This window comes from Myxine glutinosa, chromosome 4 (genome assembly GCF_964187855.1).
Source record: "Myxine glutinosa chromosome 4, kmMyxGlut1.1, whole genome shotgun sequence".
NCBI classification, from domain to species: domain Eukaryota; kingdom Metazoa; phylum Chordata; class Myxini; order Myxiniformes; family Myxinidae; genus Myxine; species Myxine glutinosa.
This window is the reverse complement of record NC_136264.1, coordinates 21,720,262-21,743,617: the sequence shown is the minus strand read 5'-3', so window position 1 is coordinate 21,743,617 and position 23,356 is coordinate 21,720,262. Positions and strand designations below refer to the sequence as shown.

At 44.3% G+C, this 23,356-nt stretch overlaps 1 protein-coding gene across 1 annotated transcript in view; it reads left to right on the top strand.

The window, feature by feature from the left end:
* LOC137425813 (uncharacterized) overlaps positions 1-23,356 on the top strand; it is a 173,689-nt gene that overhangs the window by 16,005 nt on the left and 134,328 nt on the right. The window contains exons 6-10 of the mRNA XM_078775191.1: positions 480-593; positions 3,465-3,578; positions 7,793-7,906; positions 12,005-12,118; positions 12,351-12,461. Coding sequence (XP_078631317.1) covers positions 480-593; positions 3,465-3,578; positions 7,793-7,906; positions 12,005-12,118; positions 12,351-12,461 — 567 coding nt within the window. The remainder of the gene's footprint in view (positions 1-479; positions 594-3,464; positions 3,579-7,792; positions 7,907-12,004; positions 12,119-12,350; positions 12,462-23,356) is intronic.

Below are 23,356 nucleotides of genomic sequence, written 5' to 3'. Positions count from 1 at the left end.
ATTAATCAATTAATTTTTTTTTTTTTTAATGACCTATTTCATTAAATTTCTAAAAGATACATCTTCGGATGAAGCACAAGTGGTTTAGTTATGCGATTAGCCAATTGATTAAGAAAATATTTTGTGATAATCTTTTATTGATTTTAATTATACAATTAATCAATCAATTAGTGTACACCTCTCCCTTTCAATGCAGTCTCGATTAGCTGCACTGTGGTATTGCCGGGCGCCGGATGCGCCCCGGCAATGCCGCGCTGTCGGATATTTAATTATTTGGCACGGGGGTGGTGTACTTTGAATGTATCTGTACTTGTTTTTGTTTTGTGATTAATGCTCTTTCATGAGCCTCGATCTTGTACACAATAAAAAAAAAAATCATGCCATGATATTTTTGTTTGGTTCAGTTTTGTAATCCTGATTCGATTATGCCTCATTGTACCGCACTCTATCAACCTAACAGAACCTTTTTTGTGATTCAGATATCGATAATTGCAACCCGCTGCCATGCGTGAATGGAGCAACATGTACAGACTTGGTCAATGATTACAATTGCACATGTTTGCCTGGGTGGATGGGAAAGAACTGCAGTGAAGGTACGAGATTGTACATTTTTATTAAACCTTAAAGCTTACCTGTGAGCCATCTTTGTAATTAATTTTCAATGACTATACAAACAAGCAATGATACTTGTGGTAGTTACATGGATGACATATTGGCACATATAATGCGAGTGCAGGTGTATTTGTGTTGGTGTCAGACTTGCAGTTTTATCTGATTCTCCTCTCATGTGCTTTTGCCCAACAGTTTTGCTCATTTTCTTGCAGATATAAACGAGTGCTTTTCACACCCCTGTTCATTTGTCACCTGCACGAATATCCCAGCATCATTTTTGGTGTACCTGTATGGATGGTTACACTGGCATATTATGTGATAAAATAAGTTTTGTCACATAATATGCCACAATCTTCTATCCAATTTTGCACAATCTCTTGTTCAATTTTGCACAATCTCTTGTCCAATTTTGCACAATCTGTTGTCCAATTTTGCACAATCCTCTATCCTGTACCATCTACATTTCACAGCGTCCTTGATGTATAATATCAATTAGGCTCAACCATACCCAAATGGGCAGGAGAGGCGACTGCAGTGTGTGTGTGTGTGTTACCTGTAGTGTGTGTTACCTGTAGTGTGTGTTACCTGTAGTGTGTGTTACCTGTAGTGTGTTACCTGTAGTGTGTGTTACCTGCAGTGTGTAAAGGTTATCATACGTATCAGTTGGTATTTTACATCAACTTTTACCATAATTTGATTTTGTTCCTTGATGTGATTTATGTGCACGTTATTTACTCTGGTTCCTGACTTTCTCCCCACCACCATTGGTTTGAGCTATGCTGCAAGGCCGACTGACTAATGTGTATAGTCCTGTCTATTGTCCACCGCTCCTTTCCTATGTCATCTCTAGGCACTGCAAAACGTCATTGACGGGCACCGAAGGGGCCTCGGCAGTGACGCACTCTGAAAGGGAGCACTCAGTTTTCACTCTGGTTGTTTGTTTGTTGTACACCGCACCTTTCCTATGCCATCTCCAGGCATTGCAAATCGTCATTGCTGGGCACCGAAGGGGGCTCGGCAGTGACGCATGCTGAAAGGGAGCACTCAGTTTTCACTCTGGTTGTTTGTTTGTTGTCCACCTCACCTTTCCTATGCCATCTCCAGGCATTGCAAAACGTCATTGCCGGGCACCGAAGGGGGCTCGGCAGTGACGCACTCTGAAAGGGAGCACTCAGTTTTCACTCTGGTTGTTTGTTTGTTGTACACCGCACCTTTCCTATGCCATCTCCAGGCATTGCAAATCGTCATTGCTGGGCACCGAAGGGGGCTCGGCAGTGACGCACGCTGAAAGGGAGTACTCAGTTTTCACTCAGGTTGTTTGTTTTCTTGCTTTCTTGTTGTACACCGCACCTTTCCTATGCCATCTCCAGGCATTGCGAAACGTCATTGCCGGGCACCGAAGGGGGCTCGGCAGTGACGCACGCTGAAAGGGAGTTCTCAGTTTTCACTCTGGTTGTTTGTTTTCTTGCTTTCTTGTTGTACACCGCACCTTTCCTATGCCATCTCCAGGCATTGCGAAACGTCATTGCCGGGCACCGAAGGGGGCTCGGCAGTGACGCACGCTGAAAGGGAGTTCTCAGTTTTCACTCTGGTTGTTTGTTTTCTTGGTTGTTTTCTTTCTTGTTTTCTTGTTTGTTTGTCCGGGCGATATCTCAGCCATCCTTTGAGCTAGGAAGCTGAAATTTCGGCACAGTAGTGAGCAAGTCCTTTGTCAAAAACTGTATTTTTTGTTTTTTGAATAATCAATTAATTAAGGAGTTATTTAATTATCAGCGATTAATTAAGTACTTATTTAATTAATTAAATTTCCTTTCTCTTCTGACCATTAACTCAGGCACCTTTTGAGATAGGAAGCTGATATTTGGACATGCTAATGACCAGGTGATTTGGCTGCAAAGGCTATTTTTGATTTATTAATTAATTAATTAATCGATTAATTATTCGATTAATGACTAATTAATTATTTTTTTTAAGTTACAGATTCTGATGAAATGGTGGTGGTTTATGTGTTCTGTTACAGAATTGATTAATAATTTTTTTTTTCATGATTATTATTTATTTATTTTCATTATTAATCATTTATTTATTTTCTTTCTCATTTGGCCAATATCTCAGGCACCTTTTGAGCTGGGAAGCTAATATTTGGATATGACAGTGACCAAGTGATGTGGCTATCAAGGATATTTTTGATTTATTGATTAATCATTTCATCGATTAATTATTTAATTATTCGTTGAATGACCTAATTAATTAATTTTTTAAGTTACAGATTCGGATGAAATGGTGGTGGTTTATCAAGGATATTTTTGATTTATTGATAAAACATTTAATCGATTAATTATTTATTGATTAATCGATTAATTATTTGTTGATTAATCAATTAATTATTTAATTTTTTTTAATGACCTATTTCATTAAATTTCTAAAAGATACATCTTCGGATGAAGCACAAGTGGTTTAGTTATGCGATTAGCCAATTGATTAAGAAAATATTTTGTGATAATCTTTTATTGATTTTAATTATACAATTAATCAATGAATTAGTGTACACCTCTCCCTTCCAATGCAGCCTCGATTAGCTGCACTGCGGTATTGCCGGGCGCCGGATGCGCCCCGGCAATGCCGCGCTGTCGGATATTTAATTATTTGGCACGGGGGTGGTGTACTTTGAATGTATCTGTACTTGTTTTTGTTTTGTGATTAATGCTCTTTCATGAGCCTCGATCTTGTACACAATAAATAAAAAAATCATGCCATGATATTTTTGTCTGGTTCAGTTTTGTAATCCTGATTCGATTATGCCTCATTGTACCGCACTCTATCAACCTAACAGAACCTTTTTTGTGATTCAGATATCGATAATTGCAACCCGCTGCCATGCGTGAATGGAGCAACATGTACAGACTTGGTCAATGATTACAATTGCACATGTTTGCCTGGGTGGATGGGAAAGAACTGCAGTGAAGGTACGAGATTGTACATTTTTATTAAACCTTAAAGCTTACCTGTGAGCCATCTTTGTAATTAATTTTCAATGACTATACAAACAAGCAATGATACTTGTGGTAGTTACATGGATGACATATTGGCACATATAATGCGAGTGCAGGTGTATTTGTGTTGGTGTCAGACTTGCAGTTTTATCTGATTCTCCTCTCATGTGCTTTTGCCCAACAGTTTTGCTCATTTTCTTGCAGATATAAACGAGTGCTTTTCACACCCCTGTTCATTTGTCACCTGCACGAATATCCCAGCATCATTTTTGGTGTACCTGTATGGATGGTTACACTGGCATATTATGTGATAAAATAAGTTTTGTCACATAATATGCCACAATCTTCTATCCAATTTTGCACAATCTCTTGTTCAATTTTGCACAATCTCTTGTCCAATTTTGCACAATCTGTTGTCCAATTTTGCACAATCCTCTATCCTGTACCATCTACATTTCACAGCGTCCTTGATGTGTAATATCAATTAGCCTCAACCATACCCAAATGGGCAGGAGAGGCGACTGCAGTGTGTGTGTGTGTGTGTTACCTGTAGTGTGTGTTACCTGTAGTGTGTGTTACCTGTAGTGTGTGTTACCTGTAGTGTGTTACCTGTAGTGTGTGTTACCTGCAGTGTGTAAAGGTTATCATACGTATCAGTTGGTATTTTACATCAACTTTTACCATAATTTGATTTTGTTCCTTGATGTGATTTATGTGCACGTTATTTACTCTGGTTCCTGACTTTCTCCCCACCACCATTGGTTTGAGCTATGCTGCAAGGCCGACTGACTAATGTGTATAGTCCTGTCTATTGTCCACCGCTCCTTTCCTATGTCATCTCTAGGCACTGCAAAACGTCATTGACGGGCACCGAAGGGGGCTCGGCAGTGACGCACTCTGAAAGGGAGCACTCAGTTTTCACTCTGGTTGTTTGTTTGTTGTCCACCTCACCTTTCCTATGCCATCTCCAGGCATTGCAAAACGTCATTGCCGGGCACCGAAGGGGGCTCGGCAGTGACGCACTCTGAAAGGGAGCACTCAGTTTTCACTCTGGTTGTTTGTTTGTTGTACACCGCACCTTTCCTATGCCATCTCCAGGCATTGCAAAACGTCATTGCCGGGCACCGAAGGGGGCTCGGCAGTGACGCACGCTGAAAGGGAGTACTCGGTTTTCAATCTGGTTTTGTTTGTTTGTTTTCTTTCTTGCTTTCTTGTTTGTTTGTTGGTTTGTTTGTCCGGGCGATATCTCAGCCATCCTTTGAGCTAGGAAGCTGAAATTTTGGCACAATATTGAGCAAGTCCTTTGTCAAAAACGTTATTTTTTGTTTTTTGATTGAACAATAAATTGAGGAGTTATTTAATTATTAGCGATTAATTAAGTACTTATTTAATTAATCAAATTTCCTTTCTCTTCTGACCATTAACTCAGGCACCTTTTGAGTTGGGAAGCTGATATTTGGACATGCCAATGACCAGGTGATTTGGCTGCAAAGGCTATTTTTGATTTATTAATTAATCAATTAATCGATTAATTATTTAATTATTCGATTAATGACAAAAAAATTTTTTTTAAGTTACAGATTCTGATGAAATGGTGGTGGTTTGTTTATGTGTTCTATGACCGAATTGATTAATCATTTAATTTTTTAAATGATTATTATTTATTTATTTAAATTATTAATCATTTATTTATCTTCTTTCTCATTTGGCGAATATCTCAGGCACCTTTTGAGCTCGGAAGCTTATATTTGGACATGACAGTGACCAAGTGATGTGGCTATCAAGGATATTTTTGATTTATTGATTAATCATTTAATCGATTAATTATTTATTGATTAATTGATTAATTAATTGTTGATAATTCAATTATTTATTAAATTTTTTTTTATTGACTTATTTAATTAAATTTCTAAAAGATACATCTTCGGATGAAGCACTTGTGGTTTAGTTATGCTATTAGCCAATTGATTAAGAAAATATTTTGTGATAATATTTTATTGATTTTAATTATACAATTAATCAATCAATTAGCGTACACCTCTCCCTCCCAATGCAGCCTCGATGAGCTGCACTGCGGTATTGCCGGGCGCTAGAGGCGCCCCGGCAATGCCGCGCTGTAGGATATTTAATTATTTGGCATGGGGGCGGTGTACTTTGAATGTATCTGTACTTGTTGTGCACCGCACCTTTCCTATGCCATCTCCAGGCATTGCAAATCGTCATTGCCGGGCACCAAAGGGGGCTCGGCAGTGACGCATGCTGAAAGGGAGTACTCAGTTTTCACTCTGTTTGTTTGTTTTCTTTCTTTCTTGTTGTACACCGCACCTTTCCTATGCCATCTCCAGGCATTGCAAATCGTCATTGCTGGGCACCGAAGGGGGCTTGGCAGTGACGCACGCTGAAAGGGAGCACTCAGTTTTCACTCTGGTTGTTTGTTTTTGTGCACCGCACCTTTCCTATGCCATCTCCAGGCATTGCAAATCGTCATTGCTGGGCACCGAAGTGGGCTCGGCAGTGACGCACGCTGAAAGGGAGTACTCAGTTTGCAATCTGGTTGTTTGTTTGTTTTCTTTCTTTCTTTCTTGTTTGTTTGTTTGTTTGTTGCACTGTGTTTTTACAACCATTGAAATTGGTTTAAAATACCGTAATACTTTTTTAAATACATTTGGTCTGTGTAGTGCACTGCTTTGTTCTACTCGGTGAGCGACCAGGGGTATTGCCCCTATTTTTTCATGGAACGTATGGATGTGGGAATTTATTGGGCAACCTGACGTTTTATAGATGGAGTAATAAGCTCAATGCTCATTGGTTGATACCGGAGCCACCCGGTAGCCAATAGGATGGTGGGATGGATCATATCTGTTGACGATTCACCCATATTCATCCACAGAGTTAACCTGGTCAAAACAAATACAATGTGGTCACAAATTCCTTTTGTCAACAAAGTATAGGATCGTTTGACTTGATAAATGTTTGCCTCCATCATGCGCAGGTGTGAAACACTGCGTGTTTTGTTCAGGGTTCGGAACCAGGTTCCATAATCTAGCTCTGCTCACAAAGGATTCCTCAAAAGATAAGATCCATTTGCTGAAGCACAGGGAACACCAGCCATACTGTGTACATTCCTACTTGTCTGCCGTAGTGGTCTTTGTCCTGTTGCTAAATATTATCGGACAGTCAAGGGGACATGCTGTTGAATGGGTTCGTTCAGTCAATCGCAAAGATGTAAGACCCATGTATATCGAGCTCCGCATCAGCACGTTAACTCATAAACAACATTGCCAGATTGAATGCCAGGCAGTAAGTACATCATGATTGGGTGGATTGACGGAAGCAGCCTCCTGTGAATGGTCCCCAACCATTTCTGTTTGGGTTGCACAAATTTTATTTGGACAAATTTTTTCATGCTTTTTCATTTTTCTTTGGACAAATTTCATGGATTTCCATACATGGACAATTTTTTTTCAATCTTGGGACTGACAATACATGAGAGTGCACATATGCAGAAGATTTTTTTTTGTCATCCGACCAAAGATGGCCAACTGGTGGCCTTTAACTCTGTAAAGATAAATTACTAAAACCATGGGGGCTGTGAAATTTTATGGCCTTTTCTCCTTGTTTAAGTCAATTTTCAGTGAAGATCCATAGAAGTGATTTTGTCATTTGACTGAAACAGTCTATTAAAAAGAAATAGACCTTTTTTGCTATTTGATGCCACAAGTTATTTTGGATTTTCTAGACTAGATGAGCTCAAAAATGGGAGATGAAGCTGTTGGGAGATGCTCAGTGAGTTGAAGGTGATGTTTACACATTCTGACCATGTGTGCATGAACATCTTGTTGGAAAGTAACAGTATTCGATGCTCCAATAAGTACTGCAGAACGTTTATCAAACTTGAGACACGAGGCTTGGTGTTTGAGAACCTTTTGACAAAGTACGCAGTCTCTTACGGAACAAAGAGCTGCTGTCTGATAATATGACAGTTCACCTGCATACAATTTGAATTAATTCTCCCCATCTCTCAGTTACAGGGAGGGTATCACTCCTTATAACATTGTTCGCCAGGTTAATCTCTCAAAAACACCATGCCATGATATTTTTGTCTGGTTCAAATTTGTAATCCTGTTTCGATTATGCCTCATTGTACCACACTCTATCAACCTAACAGATCCTTTTCTGTGATTCAGATATCGATAATTGCATCCCCATGCCTTGCGAGAATGGAGCAACATGTACAGATTTGGTCAATGATTACCATTGCACATGTTTGCCTGGATGGACGGGAAAGAACTGCGATGAAGGTATGAAATTGTACATTTTAAGCAAACCTTAAAGCTTACCTGTGAGCCATCTTTCTTATGAATTTTCAATGACTAAACCAGCAAGTAATGCGACTAGTGGTAGTTACATGGATGACATATTGGCACATATAATGCGAGTGCAGGTGTATTTGTGTTGGTGTCAGACTTGCATTTTATATGATTCTCCTCTCATGTGCTTTTGCCCAACAGTTTTTGCTCATTTTCTTGGAGATATAAACGAGTGCTTTTCACACCCCTGTTCATTTGTCACCTGCACGAATATCCCAGCATCATTTTAATATACCTGTATGGATGGTTGCACTGGATTATTATGTGACAAAAGTAGGTTTTGTCACATAATATGCCACAATCTTTGTCCAATTTTGCACAATCTCTTGTCCAATTTGGCACAATCTTCTATCCTGTACCATCTACATTTCACAGCGTCCTTGTTATATCATACCAATTAGGCTCAACCATAACCGAAGGGACAGGAGAGGCGTGTGTGTGTGTGTGTGTGTGTGTGTGTGTGTGTGTGTGTGTGTGTGTGTGTGTGTGTGTGTGTGTGTGTGTGTGTGTGTGTGTGTGTGTGTGTGTGTGTGTGTGTGTGTGTCTGTCTTCATGCTTCCTTACTTCAATGTAGTGCCTTCCGATTGCCTTCGACACAGTTTAACAAAGTTATCAAACAGTATCAGCAAGTATTTTACGTCGACTTCAACCATAATTTGATTTTGTTCCTTGATGTGATTTATGTGCACGTTATTTACTCTGGTTCCTGAGTTTCTCCCCACCACCATTGGTTTGAAGTATGCTGCAAGGCCGACTGACTAATGTGTATAGTCCTGTCTCTTTTAGCTGCTTTCATACCTGGTCCAGCTTTGTCTGGTGTCAATCTATTCCATCGATGCTGAGCTCTCTCTGACAGCGATGTCCTTCCCTTAGATGTCGTGACCAAAACTGTACAGAATGGTCTGGATGAGGTGTCGCTAAATTTCTGTGTTATGTTCTTGCTATCTCCTTTAATTAATAATTTATCCTCCTGCAAACACAACCTAAAACCCTGTGCGCTTCACAGTGCACTTGCTCTTTGCTCCACCACTGCTGAATACGCCTGCCCTGCATGGGAAAGATCTACTCATGCTAAGAAGATGGATGCCGTTCTGAATGCAAGCTGCCGATCTATCACAGGTTGTTTGAAAACAATAAACACCAATCGCTTTTATATCTTGGCGGGTATAGCTCCCTCTGATATAAGAAGAACGGCAGCCAGAAAGAAAGACTGACTCTGTCATACATCAGATGAGAGGCACTCTCTGCATGGTCATACACCGACACTCAGCCACCTAAACTCAAGGAAGAGCTTCATGAACACTGTTGTTTCGTCACAATCAACCCCATCTGAAACCCGCATTGCTTTGTGGAAAGACCGGATTGCCAGTCTCGAACAACCCCCAGCGATGGAAATTCTACCTGATTAAAGCCTTCGCCCAGGAGCTAATTGCAACTGGGTAACAAACATGGAAGTGCCTTAACAGACTTAGGACTGGTGTACGTCGTTCAAAGGTGTCACAAAACAAATGGGTATATACAACTAGCCAGACAACTTGCGAATGTCGAACTGAGCCACAGACTATGCAACATCTCCTGCAATGTCCATCGCTAGAGGAATCCTGCACTGTTGCAGATCTTGCCGAATTCAATGACTAGGCGCAAAAATGTGCCCAGTTTTGCCTTGGCCATGTATAGACTGTCCGTGGACACGATAAGAAGAAGAAGCTTAACAAATATGCTCAGCACTGTGTGTCAGCTTTCCCCAAGTAATCATCATAGTGTCCTCTGTGAAAGGTGGCTGCTGATTTGGATCATTGCTGGATGCATGGCTGTGCCTCTTATAAGTAGCCCCTGTAGGTTAGAACAGCAATTTAGAATTTGGCGAAAGTGCTTGCTTTATTTCTTGCCTCCGCTTTACGAATGACACTGGGATTTTTAAAATCCACCAATTACTGCCAGAAGGTGGGTCCTCCAGCATAACATTCTGCTATTGGAAGCCACATACATTGAGGAATTGCCCTGCATTTGAAAGGCTTCCCTACCTGTTGTGCACAACAATGAAAAACAGCGTTATAATTTTTAGCTCACCTGGAACGAAGTTTCGGGGAGCTGATGCGATGGCACGTCGTCCGTCCGTCAGTCCGTAAACACTTGCAACTTCTTCTCCGAAACCGCTGATGGGATTGTGACCAAACTTGGCACAAATGATATTTGTTATGTTGTGGCTAAAGTTTGTTCACTGCATTAAAAAAAAATCGAGCTCCACAAAGGGGGTCTGCCGGGTGTCAAATTGGATCCAGGTTTGACCCACTCCAAGATGGGTATTTGATTTCTTCTCCGAAACTACACATACAATTCCGATGAAACTTGACCACAACGTTCCGTTCATCACCCATGATGTACCAAAGATTGTTCACGGCATTATAAAACCGGGCCCAAAGGGAGTGTTTGTGGGGGAGGGGGGGGGTTGCCCCCCAAAATAGGTACTTCTTTTGTTTGTTTGTTTAAAGTCTTATGATTACGTTTGTGTGATTGTACATGCTGCACTGTCTTCTTACAACCATTGAAATTGGTTTTAAATCCCATGATACTGTTTAAAATACCTTCATTCGATGTGGTATACTGCTTTGTTCTCCTTGGTAAGTGACCAGGGGTATTGCCCCTATTTTTTTATGAAACTTATGGATGTGGAAATTTATTTGGCAACCCGACGCTTTATGGATGGAGTAATAAGTTAAATGCTCATTGGTTGATGTCGGAGCCACCCAGGAGCCAATAGGATAGTGGGATGGATCATCTGTCAACGATTCACCCATATTCATCCACGCAGTTAACCTGGTCAAAACAAATACAATGTGCTCACAAATTCCTTTTGATGACAAAGTGTAAGATTGTTTGACTTGATAAATGTTTGCCTCCATTATGCGCAGGTGTGGAACACTGTGTGCTTTGTTCAGGGTTCGGAACCAGGTTTCATAATCTAGCTTTGCTCACAAAGGATTCCTCAAAAGATGAGATCCATTTACTGAAGCACAGGGAACAGCAGCCATACTTTGTACATTCCTACTTGTCTGCCGTAGTTGTCTTTGTCCTGTTGCTAAATGTTGTCGGACAGTCAAAGGGACATGCTGTTTAATGGGTTCGTTCAGTCAATCGCAAAGATGTACGACCCATGTATACCCAGCGACGCATCAGCACATAAACTCGTGAACAAGATTGCTTGATTTAATGCCATGCAGTAAGTACATTATGGTGTGGATTGTCGGAAGCAGCCTGCGAATGGTCCCCAACCATTTCTCTGACATGCATGGACAGATTTTGTTCAAACTTTGGGCAATGACAATGCAATACAAGAGAGTGCACATCACATATGCAGAAGATTTTGGTTTGTTATCCGGACCAAAGATGGCCGACTGATGGCCAAAATACTGTAAAGAAAAATGACTAAAACCACGGTGGCTGTGACATTTCATGTCCTCTTCCACTTGTTTGAGGTGAATTTTCGGTGAAGTTCAGTGGAAGTGATTTTGTCATTTGACTGAAAGTCTCTTAAAAAGAAATAGACCTTTTTTGCTATTTGTCGCCACAAGTAATTTCGGATGTTTTCGATGAGCTCAAAAATGGGAGATGAAGCTGTTGAGATGCTGTGTGAGTTGTAGGTGATGTTTACACATTCTGACCATGTGTGCATGAACATCTTGTTGGAAAGTAACTACTCGATGCTCCAAGAAGTACTGCAGAACGTTTATCAAACTTGAGACACGAGGCATGGTGTTTGAGAACCTTTTGACGAAGTACGCAGTCTCTTACGGAACAAAGAGTTGCTCTCTGATAATATGACAGTACACCTGTGTACAATTTGAATTAATTCTCCCCATCTCTCAGTGGCAGGGCGGGTATCACTCCTTACAACATTGTACAGCAGGTTGATCTTTCAAAACCAGAACGCCATGATATTTTTGTCTGGTTCATGATTGTTATCCTGATTTGATTGTGCCTCATTGTACTGCACTGCATCAGCATAACGGATCCCTTTCTGTCATTCAGAGATCAACGAATGCATCCCCATGCCATGCGTGAATGGAGCAACATGTACAGATTTGGTCAATGATTACAATTGCACATGTTTGCCTGGATGGAGGGGAACGAACTGCGATGAAGGTACGAGATTGTACATTTTAAGCAAACCTTGAAGCTTACCTGTGAGCCATCTTTCTTTTGAATTTTCATTGACTAAACAAACAAGTAATGCTACTTGTGGTTGTTACATGGATGACATCTTGGCACAAATATTGTTGGTGCAGGTGTATTTGTTTAGGTGTCAGACTTGCAGGTTTGTATGATTCTCCTCTCATGTGCTTTTGCCCAATCGTTTTGCTCATTTTTCTTGCAGATAAAAACGAGTGCTTATCGAACCCCTGTTCATATGGCACCTGCACGAATATCCCAGCTTCGTTTAACTGTACCTGTATGGTTGGTTACACTGGCATATTATGTGACAAAAGTAAGTTTGCACAATCTTCCATCCTGTTCCATCTACATTTCACAGCATCCTTGTTATATCATATTAATTCGCCTCAACCATACCCAAAGGGACAGGAGAGGTCACTGTTGTGTGTGTGTGTGTGTGTGTGTGTGTGTGTGTGTGTGTGTGTGTGTGTGTGTGTGTGTGTGTGTGTGTGTGTACGTATGCTTACTTGGAGTTATCAAATGTATCAGCAAGTATTTTACGTCGACTTCAACCACAATTTGATTTTGTCCCTTGATGTGATTTATGTGCACGTTATTTACTCTGGTTCCTGAGTTTCTCCCCACCACCATTGGTTTGAGCTATGCTGCAAGGCCGACTGACTCGACGACTGTGTATAGTCCTGTCTCTTTTAGCTGCTTTCATACCTGGTCCGGCTTTGTCTGATGTCAATGTATTCACTCTATGCGGAGCCCTCTCTGACAGCTGCGTCCTTCCCTTAGATGTCATGACCAAAACTGAACAGAATGGTCTGGATGAGGTGTCGCTAAATTTCTGTTATTTTATTGCTATCTCGTTAAATTAATTTGGCCTCCTGCAAATACAACCTAAAACCCTGTTAGTTGAACAAATATGCCCAGCACTGTGCCGTCTGCTTTCCCCAAGTAATCATCATGATGTCCTCTGCGAAAGGTGGCTGCTGATTTGTATAATTGCTGGATGCATGGCTGTGCCTCTTTTGAGTATAATAGTTGGTTAGAGCAGCAATTTAGAATTTGGCCAAAGTGCTCGCTTTTGTTCTTGCCTCCTCTTTCTGAATGACACTCTGGCATGTTTAAACTCCACAAAATTAATTCCAGAAGGTGGGTCCTCCAGCATAACATCCTGTCAATGGAAACCACACACATTGTGGAATTGCTCTGCATTTGAAAAGCTACCATATCAGCTGTGAACAACAATGAAAAACAGCGTTTTAATGTTTTCATGAAACTTCTGGATGTTGGAATTTATTGGGCAACCCGATAGGCCTTGCACATTCATGAAGGTACAGGAACACCTCTTGTTCAGGTGCTGTGTGTCATTCAGTGTGTGCGTATGTCTGCACTGATTTACTGTTATTTATACACACAGATGAGACTATTTATTGTTAATTGTTCCATCTCATTTGTATTTAAAACTTGGAGAATTGTTATTTCAGACACTGGAGCATTATTTTGTTTCCTTATGTTGTAATTGCACAAAATCTCATCGGCCATGGGAAAACCCTATAAAAAGGCTTATTTTTCGAGTTTCGCTCACTTATATCTGTGGTATTGTGTAAATCTCCCATATATAGATATATTAATAGATACAAATATATTTGTTCTTATTTGCCAAAAGCTGGACGTTTTTTAAAATTATCAAATAAAGAAGCAATTTATTATCTCCACCATTGAAGGTGGATGGAGGTTATGTTTTCACCCCTGTCTGTTTGTTTGTCTGTTTGTCTATGAACAGGATATCTCAAAAAGGTTGTGGAAGGATTCGGACGAAATTTGATGGAGAGCTTTAGTGTATGACAAGGACGAAATGATTAGATTTTGGTGAAGATCCGGATCTCGATCTGGATCTAAGAATATTTCAAGTTATTGTTCACCATTGCGTGATCGTGGCAAGAATGATATGCAGCACGATGTCTCAAAACGTTGTGGATGACTTATTCCAAAACTTGGTGAATGCGTTTTGGCGGTGACAAGAACAAGCCGATTACATTTTCGTCCAGGTCCGAATCCATATCCGACCGGTTTGTGGGATACAAAACGCAAAGTGTTCAGCCTGGCGGAGGTATGCTCTCTTCCGAGTGCCGTTCTGGTTAATGATGTAAAACGTCCCGATTTATTTTACGGCATACCTGATTGGTCAAAAAAACCGCATGAAAAGCTATTGGCCAATCAAATACAACTGTAAACGCACACGACAAAAACAACATCAGCACGACGCACAACATCAGTGTTAACTTTGTGCGTGTTTGGAGTTTGCATCATGGAGTGTTGCATATGCGGTACCTTCAGAAAGTATTCACAAACCTGAAGATGTTTTTAAAGAAATTTGACCTGAAGATGTTTTACCTTTGACTTTTAACCTCAAAAACAATAGGCTTCTTCCTTATGACCAACTCTACTAATTGGTGAAGTTTTGTGAAGATTGGTTTCAAATTGTGACCTCTAGGCCGGTGACAAACAAACAGACAGACAGACAGACAGACAGAACCACAAACGCAACCGACCAATATACTTCAAAAATCTTCGATTTTGCTAGAAACAAATGGACCCAAATGCAGTACCCTCTCCTCTTGTGAGGGTAATAAACTGTTACTAACTAAATCAGAAACAGATATTACAACATTTCATTTGTTCAAAAAGTATAGTTTTCTGTTGAAGTTTTAATCCAAGGCCTGAACTTGAGTGTCCCATTTCAAGTTTTTTTTTTAGTTTTTTTTTATACGGAATCGAGGCTCGTGAAAGAGCTAACATTTATTTCACAAACAAATCAACCAGATAAACAAAATACATAAAAAGAGGGAGGGGAAGACAAGATGGGGAGCGAAGGGGAAGCACACAAACACAACATTTGAGAGCAGAGAGATGTGTGGGAGGGAGAGGGCTTGGGGAGGAGGAGGCGTGGGAAGGGGGGGGGGGGGGTGGGAGAAGTATAAAACACAAGGACACCAAGGACTTCCAGGACAGAAGTTGGTATTTCAAAAAAGTGGATTTGGGGGGAAATTAGCAGGGGTAGAAAAGATCAAGGTTTTGGATGGGGGAAGATAAGAGATGGTGGTGAACAGCTGTTTTAAAGACCTGGAGGGTGGATTGGGATTGAAGAGAGTGAGGGAGTTTGTTCCAGAGGTGGGAGAAAAGAGGATTGAAGGAGTGAAGGTGAGCAGAGAGTCTTGATTTTGGCAGTTTAACCATTAGAGGGTTGCAGGCAGATCTTGTGTGACCTGTAGGAGTATTTGGGGGACAGAGCCCAGAGAGAGCTGGGGGGCCAAGGCCAGAGAGGAGTCGGTAGAAGACGGAAAGACCACCACCCTGCCTGCGGTGAGTGAGTGAAAGGCCCTTGGTGCTAGCTTCATCGCGGGAGATTCCAATGATTCTGAACGCTTTGGTTTCAACAGTGTGAAGACGAGCTAGGTGTGAGGCAGGAGCACCAGCCCAGAGGGGAGAGCAGTATTCCATTGAGCTGCGGATGAAAGCCTTGTATGTGGCGAGGAGCTCAGGTGTGCCAAGGAAGGACTTCGCACGACGGAGGATGCCCAGTTGGCGACTGGCTTTGGAGGCCAGATTTGAAATGTGGTTTTCCCAGGAAAGATCATGGCAGATAGTGAGACCCAAAAGCTTGAGTGACAGAACTTCTTGGAGAGGATTATTCAGAAAGTAGATGGGAAGGCTGTCCAGTCGGTCTTTTCGGAGAGACATCGTGAGAGTGTGAGATTTGTCAGGATTGAAAGACATGTTCCACTTGTTTGCCCAGTCTGTGATTTTGTCCAGGTCTGCAGAGAGCGAGGAGGCTGCAGACTGCCGATCTGAGGGATGAGGAATGGAGCAACAGAGAGTAGAGTCTTCAGCAAAGAGATAGAGAGGATTTTCAAGAGAGTCAGAGAGATCATTGATGAAGACCAGAAAAAGAACAGGGCCCAGAACACTGCCTTGGGGAACTCCAGCCTGAACAGGAAGAGGAGATGAGAGAAACCCATTCAGGGCCACACGTTGACTATGACTAGAGAGGAAGTCCGCCAGCCATGCGTGGAGATTTCCATGGATACCAAAGGAGGAGTGTTTGGTGAGCAGAGCGTTGTGCCAGACCGTATCGAAGGCATGTTGATATGTCATGGGAGACAGCTCTAATTTCCTGTTTGGCATTGAGGACCTCCTTCCATTGTTGAGAAAGCAGAAGCAGCATGTCCAGAGTAGAGTGACCAGGTCTGAAACCAAATTGATGATCAGAGATCAAGCCATTGGAGAAGAGGAAAGATTTCATATCTGAAGCAATGATGGATGTCGTGAAAATCAAGCTCAGACATGACTTGACCTCTGGGTAGGTTTAATATCATTTAGATCTGAAGTACATCCTGTAAAAATACATTCATGCAACAGGCATTAAAATCAGAGTATTTCATGAGCAATGGTCGATTCAATATGGCAATGGTCCAATAGAGAGGACAGTCAGCGCAGCATTTAGGGGCGTACATACCATTCAAACTACAGGACTATGTCACAGTGAGTTCCGCTGGAGTGTCCGTGCGCCCCGGTTGTCCCGGGTCTTATAGACGCCCCTTTTGAAGCGAGCACACCCTGGGTTCACCTTGGTATAATTTCACTACATTCTCCCCGCCGTTAGAACTATACTGCCGCTCGGCAGGTTGCAAGCAAGCATCAGCAATAATCGAATGGGTCACGTCAATCCACGTCAGTCGGTCCACGCGTAGCGGTCGGGGCGGCGAACTTCCCTGCCAGTTCGTGTTCGGAATCTACCGGGCACGGCGTCCCCAAGCCCGGAGTCCCCCGCGTCGGAATAGCCGCCGGAGGTGGGAGTGGGAGGGGGCGCCCCAGCGCCTTCGGGCACGGGAGTGGGGAACGACGGAAGTAACGGTGGTAGTTCCATAGGGGAAGCTTCGGTAGAGTCCATAGACTCGTAGACGGGTTCGTCGATATCCCTGTCGTCGTCCCCACATGGGGCGAGATGGCGTACGGAGACAGTAGACCCGCGGCCATCTGCCGTTAACACGTGAGCATGCTCGGGATTAGCCTGGAGGACCTGCACCTTGTCAACAAGGGGGTCGTACTTGCTAGCGCAAACCGCTCGTTTGAGATAGGCGGGCCCCGGTTCAGCGAGCCAGCTGGGTAAAGATTGGATACTGCCGGAGCCTCTAGGGTGGTGGAACAGTCGTTCGTGAGGAGTCTGGTTGGTGGCGGTACATTGGAGAGCCCCGATCGAGTTTAGAGCGGCAGGTAGCGACCACGCCCATTTATCAAGGCCTCGGCCGAGGGTCCGGAGGCTCAGCATGACGGCCCTCCATATAATCCCATTAAAGCGTTCGATCTGCCCATTCGCTTGGGGCCGGTACGGGGTGGTGTAGCTCGAAGCGACATTATGCTGGAGCAAGTAGCCCCTCACCTCCTGGGACAGGAACACCGCACCCCGATCGGTATGCACGTAGGCCGGATACCCGAACATAGAAAACAAATTCTGCAGGCACCGAATAACCGGGAGATCTCGCGAGATCTTGGAGACGGCGGCAGGGATTTTCGAAGCTCCACACGGTCTCCACGTTTTTCGAAGTTAAGTCTGTTCACAATTGTATTTTGTCGAAACTGTATTTATCTTTCGGTGTGTGAAGTTATTTGTGTGCAACTTTGGTTGTTTCTCGGTGTTTATCTTTCATAAATTGATCGTCTGTTTGCCGTGTCGCGAGCAAGGCCTTGTACAGTGTGCACTGTACAACCTTGAGGCTTTGTTTTTCTCTCAGTGGTCCATCGTTTGTGATCCAATAACTTTCGTTCTCTGTATTCCCAGGCTTTTCACCCATAGCCTACTTCCTTGTGTAAATCTCAACCCAAAAAAAAAAAAAAAAAAAAAAAAAAAAAAAATTTCCTTCTCTGTTATCATTCGTTTATTCATTCTTATTCGTTCGTTCGTTCTTCGACCACGTGTTTCTCCCCCATTTCCCCAGATAGTTTTCACTCATTAACCTTCAATGTTTACACTTTCCCCTCAAGTTATGTATTCCGTCATATTTTATAACACCTTTTTCTTCTTCTTCTTTAAAAGGCTGCTTTCGACTTGCTCACCAAATCAATTCATCCCAAAAAAAATATCCATCTCCTGTAGTGCCTTTTTTCTACATTCCCTAAACTCTCCTGCACTCCATCCTCCATCCAGCGTCCTTAAACGTATTTTTAACTCGAAGGTCACAAGCAACTCATTTTGCAATATATGTTCGTTTCCCATAAATCGTACACTTTCAAAAATCCAATCTCACCCCTCCCCTCCAAATCTTCCCCATAACCCCTCCCCTCCAAATCTTCCCCATCACCCCTCCCCTCCAAATCTTCCCCATCACCCATCCCTTTCAAATCTCCCCCCTTGCCCCCTCCCTCCTAAACGACCCCCTCACCCCTCCCCGCCAAGACGCCCCCTCGCCCCTCCCCTCCTAGACTCCTGCCTCACCCCTCCCCTCCAAATCTCCCCCATATCCCATCCCTTTCAAATCCCTCCCCTTGCCCCTTCCCTCCCAAACTTCCCCCTCACCCCTCCCCTTCAAATCTCCCCACCCTCATTGCTTCTCAATTTCCCCCCTCTCACTCCCCCTCCTCAAAGCGTCCTCCCCGCTTCTTCCCCCTTCAAACTCTCACCTCCATCTCCCCCAACCTTCTGCCTCGCTCTTCCCCCTCCTCAAATAACACCTCATTGTGGCTCACCCAATCACCATCAAACCTTTTGTCCGCCCCATCCTTCCCTTTCTCCGAGCTATTCTGAAATCTCTGACACACCTTCAACAGCTCTCCCTACCTCTTCCACCTCTTCCACATCTTACCCTACCCCTCCTCCCCCCTGTTCTGTATCTGATGCTCCCCCTTCCTCTTCATTAACGGTATGGACCTCAAACATCCGGGGCCTTCGTTCAAACTTAACTGATCTCTCCATACAGGTTGCTTCTGTCAAACCAGACGTGATCTGCTTAACAGAAACTTTCCTCCTTTATGATGTCTCTGATTCCATAGTATCTCTCCCGGGCTACTCCCTCCTCCGGTATGATAGACCTGAGCCTCGTCCTGGAGGCGGGGTTGCTATCTTTATCAAAAACTCTCTTCCTCACTCGCCCTGCACTGCACTCTCTCCACCTCACCCCCAGGAATACCTCTGGCTACGGCTTCCCCTTCGCTCCCACCTCTTGTTCATATGTGTGTTGTACCGTCCACCAAACAGTGATGACTCCATCTACATCTCGCTGTCTGATGATATGGACCAACTTCTATCTACTCATCCCAACTCTCTCTTCCTCATATGTGGTGATTTCAACTGTCATCATGCCAGTTGGCTGGGTGTGGGTACCTCTCTCACCAGCCATGGCTCCTCAGCAAAGGACTTCTGCGACTCACTGGGACTGACACAATCTGTCAATTTCCCGACCCGGATCTCAGTCAACGGAACATCTTCTCTTCTGGACTTGGTTATGACTAACTTCCCTGAAAATGTCTGCTGCTCTTCTTCTGCTCCGATCGGATCATCTGATCATGTCCTTGTTAAAGTGGACATCTCTCTGACCATCCTCAGGGAGCCTGCTCAGCGTCGACGAGTCTGGCATTTCACTCAGGCCAACTGGCACGGTCTTCAAGCAGCCATCAATCATCTGGACTGGTCTCCCATCTCTACCACCTCTGACATCAACTCATCCTGGGAATTCTTCCAAAGTAAATTGCTCTCTCTCATGCACAGATTTATCCCATCTCGTCTTCAGTTGTCATACCCTTCCTCCCGTCCATGGTACACGGAATCTTGTGGTGAGGCTGTTGCCCAGAAACAACTTGCCTTCGTCTCCTGGAAAGCAAATCCAACGGAAGGAAATCTCATTTCCTTTCACAAAGCCCGAAACAAGTGTGTGTCCACCCTCAGGAGAGCCAGGAAACAATATCTCTCCGTTCTCAAGACCGAACTCTCTTATCTGTCTCCCTCTTCCAAATCCTGGTGGCGTCTGGTCAAATCCGTTTCTGGTGTTTGTTCCCCCTCCATCCCCTCCCTTACCTCAAACGGCTACACAGCTGACTCCGCACGTGAAAAAGCTGAATGCCTCAACTCTGTGTTTGCCTCTAAATCTTGTGTCCCAAACCCATCCCTCTCTGTACCCACCATACCCAGTCGTACCCTGCTGCTCCTGGACTCCGTGTCCTTTCCTCCTGACAAGGTGGAAAAGTTTCTGTCAACCCTCGACTCTGATTCTGCAACTGGACCCGACGGCATCAGCCCACGGGTGCTAAAATCCTGCTCTGCTGCTCTATCTCACCCTCTCTCTGTTCTCTTCACCCTCTCTTTTGCTCAAGGTCAACTGCCATCTGCTTGGAAATCAGCCAACATCACCGCTTTGCACAAAAAAGGTGCAAAAACAGATCCTAGCAACTACAGACCAATCAGCCTTCTCCCAATTATCAGCAAAGTCATGGAATCCATCATTGCTTCGGATATGAAATCTTTCCTCTTCTCCAATGGCTTGATCTCTGATCATCAATTTGGTTTCAGACCAGGTCACTCTACTCTGGACATGCTGCTTCTGCTGTCTCAACAATGGATGGAGGTCCTCAATGCCAAACAGGAAATTAGAGCTGTCTCCCTCGACATATCACGTGCCTTCGACACGGTCTGGCACCCCGCTCTGCTCACCAAACTCTCCTCCTTTGGTATCCATGGAAATCTCCACGCATGGCTGGCGGACTTCCTCTCTAGTCGTCGTCAACGTGTGGCCCTGAATGGGTTTCTCTCATCTCCTCTTCCTGTTCAGGCTGGAGTTCCCCAAGGCAGTGTTCTGGGCCCCGTGCTTTTTCTGGTCTTCATCAATGATCTCTCTGACTCTCTCGAAAATCCTCTCTATCTCTTTGCTGATGACTCCACTCTCTGCCGCTCCATTCCTCTTCCCTCAGATCGGCAGTCTGCTGCCTCCTCACTCTCTGAAGACCTGGACAAAATCACAGACTGGTCAAACAAGTGGAACATGTCTTTCAATCCTGACAAATCTCACACTCTTACTATGTCTCTCCGAAAAGATCGACTGGACAACCCTCCCATCTACTTTCTCAACAATCCTCTCCAAGAAGTTCTGTCGCTCAAGATTTTGGGTCTCACTATCTGCCATGATCTTTCTTGGGAAAACCACATTTCCAAGCTGGCCTCCAAAGCCAGTCGCCGACTGGGCATCCTCCGTCGTGCGAAGTCCTTCCTCGACACACCTGAGCTCCTCACCACATACAAGGCTTTCATCCGCAGCTCAATGGAATACTGTTCTCCCCTATGGGCCGGTGCTCCTGCCTCACACCTAGCTCGGCTTCACGCTGTTGAAACCAAAGCTTTCAGAATTATTGGAATCTCCCGCGATGAAGCTATCTCTGAGGGCCTTTCACTCACTCACCGCAGGCAAGTAGGTGGTCTTTCTGTCTTCTACCGACTCCTCTCCGGCCTTGCACCCCCAGCTCTCTCTGTGCTCTGTCCCCCAAATATTCCTACAGGTCGCACAAGATCTGCCAGCAACCCTCTGATGGTTAAACTGCCGAAATCTCGGCTCTCTGCTCACCTTCACTCTTTCATTCCTCTTTTCTCCCGCCTCTGGAACAAACTCCCTCACTCCCTTCAATCCCACTCCTCCCTCCAGGTCTTTAAAACAGCTGTTCACCACCATCTCTTATCTTCCCCCATCCAAAACCTTGATCTTTTCTACCCCCGCTAATTCACCCCAGATCCACCTTGTTTGAAATTCCAACTTCTTTCCTGGAAGTCCTGGCAGTGTCCACATGTTTTATACCTCTCCCACCGCCCCCTTCCCACGCCCCCCCCCCCAAAGCCCTCGCCCTCTCTCAGATCTCTCGATGTCTCCATGTCTCTCGGTCCCTGCTCTCAAATGTTGTGTTTGTGTCCTTCCCCCTCTCTCCCCATCTTGTCTACCGCTCCCTATGTTATATGTTTTATGTGTCGGTTTGTCTTTCTGTGTGATTAATGTTCGCTCTTTCACGAGCCTCGACCTTGTATACAAAAAAAAAAAAAAAAAAAAAAACCGTGGCAGCCGACATATCCCCGCACGTGTAAGCAAAGGGGAATCGTGAATACTCATCGACGATAGTGAGCAGATAGCGAGAGTTGCTCGACATTGGCAGCGGCCCTTTGAAGTCCATCGCCAAGCGCTCCCACGGTCTAGTAGCCCTAACGAGTGTCCCCATAGGAGGGTTATAAAAACGCGGTTTGAGTTCCGCACAGATCGCGCAATCACGGCAGATGCGGCGGATGTCCTCAATCGAGTACGGCAGAGTGCCCTCGCGCACAAAATGCGCGAAGCGCGTTACCCCGGGATGACACATAGTGCCGTGCAAAGTGCGCAGCCCCTCCAAAGTTACAACCCCCGCGCAAGTGGCCGGCCTCGATAAGGCGTCAGTGACCAGGTTATCCTTCCCCGGGTGGTATTTGATGGTGTAGCAGAAGTCGGCGAGTTCGATACGCCAACGGGTGATTTTCTCATTCTTAATGCGCTGAGCATGTAAGGTGTCGTACATAAACGCAACGCTCTGTTGGTCCGTGACGATTTGGAAACACTGCCCAAGCAGATACGGCCGCCATCGCCGAATTGATTTGACGATCGCGTATGCTTCCTTTTCGACAGACGAATGCCTCCGCTCGGCGGAGGTGAGAGTCCGCGAGAAGAAAGCCACAGGGCGGCCCCCTTGGGAGAGAGTCGCCGCTATCGCATGATCTGAGGCATCACTCTCCAAAACGAAAGAGGCACTCTCGTCAATCGTCGCGATAGCGGCGCCAGCGATGTCGACTTTAAGGCCCTCGAAGGCCGCCAGGGCGGCCGGGCCCATGGGGAAAGTGTCGCAGGCCACGAGGGGGCGGAGCTTCACGGAGAAATTTTGCACCCACTTTGAATAATGGGCGAACAGCCCTAGAGCGCGTTTCAGCGAAGCCCGATCGCTAGGCGGAGCCATATCGAGCAAAGGGCGCAGACGCTCCTTATCCGGAGAGACGGAGCCATGGGTCACGGTGTACCCCAAAAGGTCTACCGTGCGTAGAGAGTATCGACACTTAGCCGCATTCATGGTTAGGCGATATTTCCGCGCGACCTCGAGGAAGCGTTTCAGATTAGCGTCGTGATGCTCCTGGTCATACCCACAAACCGTAAGATTGTCCAGATAGAC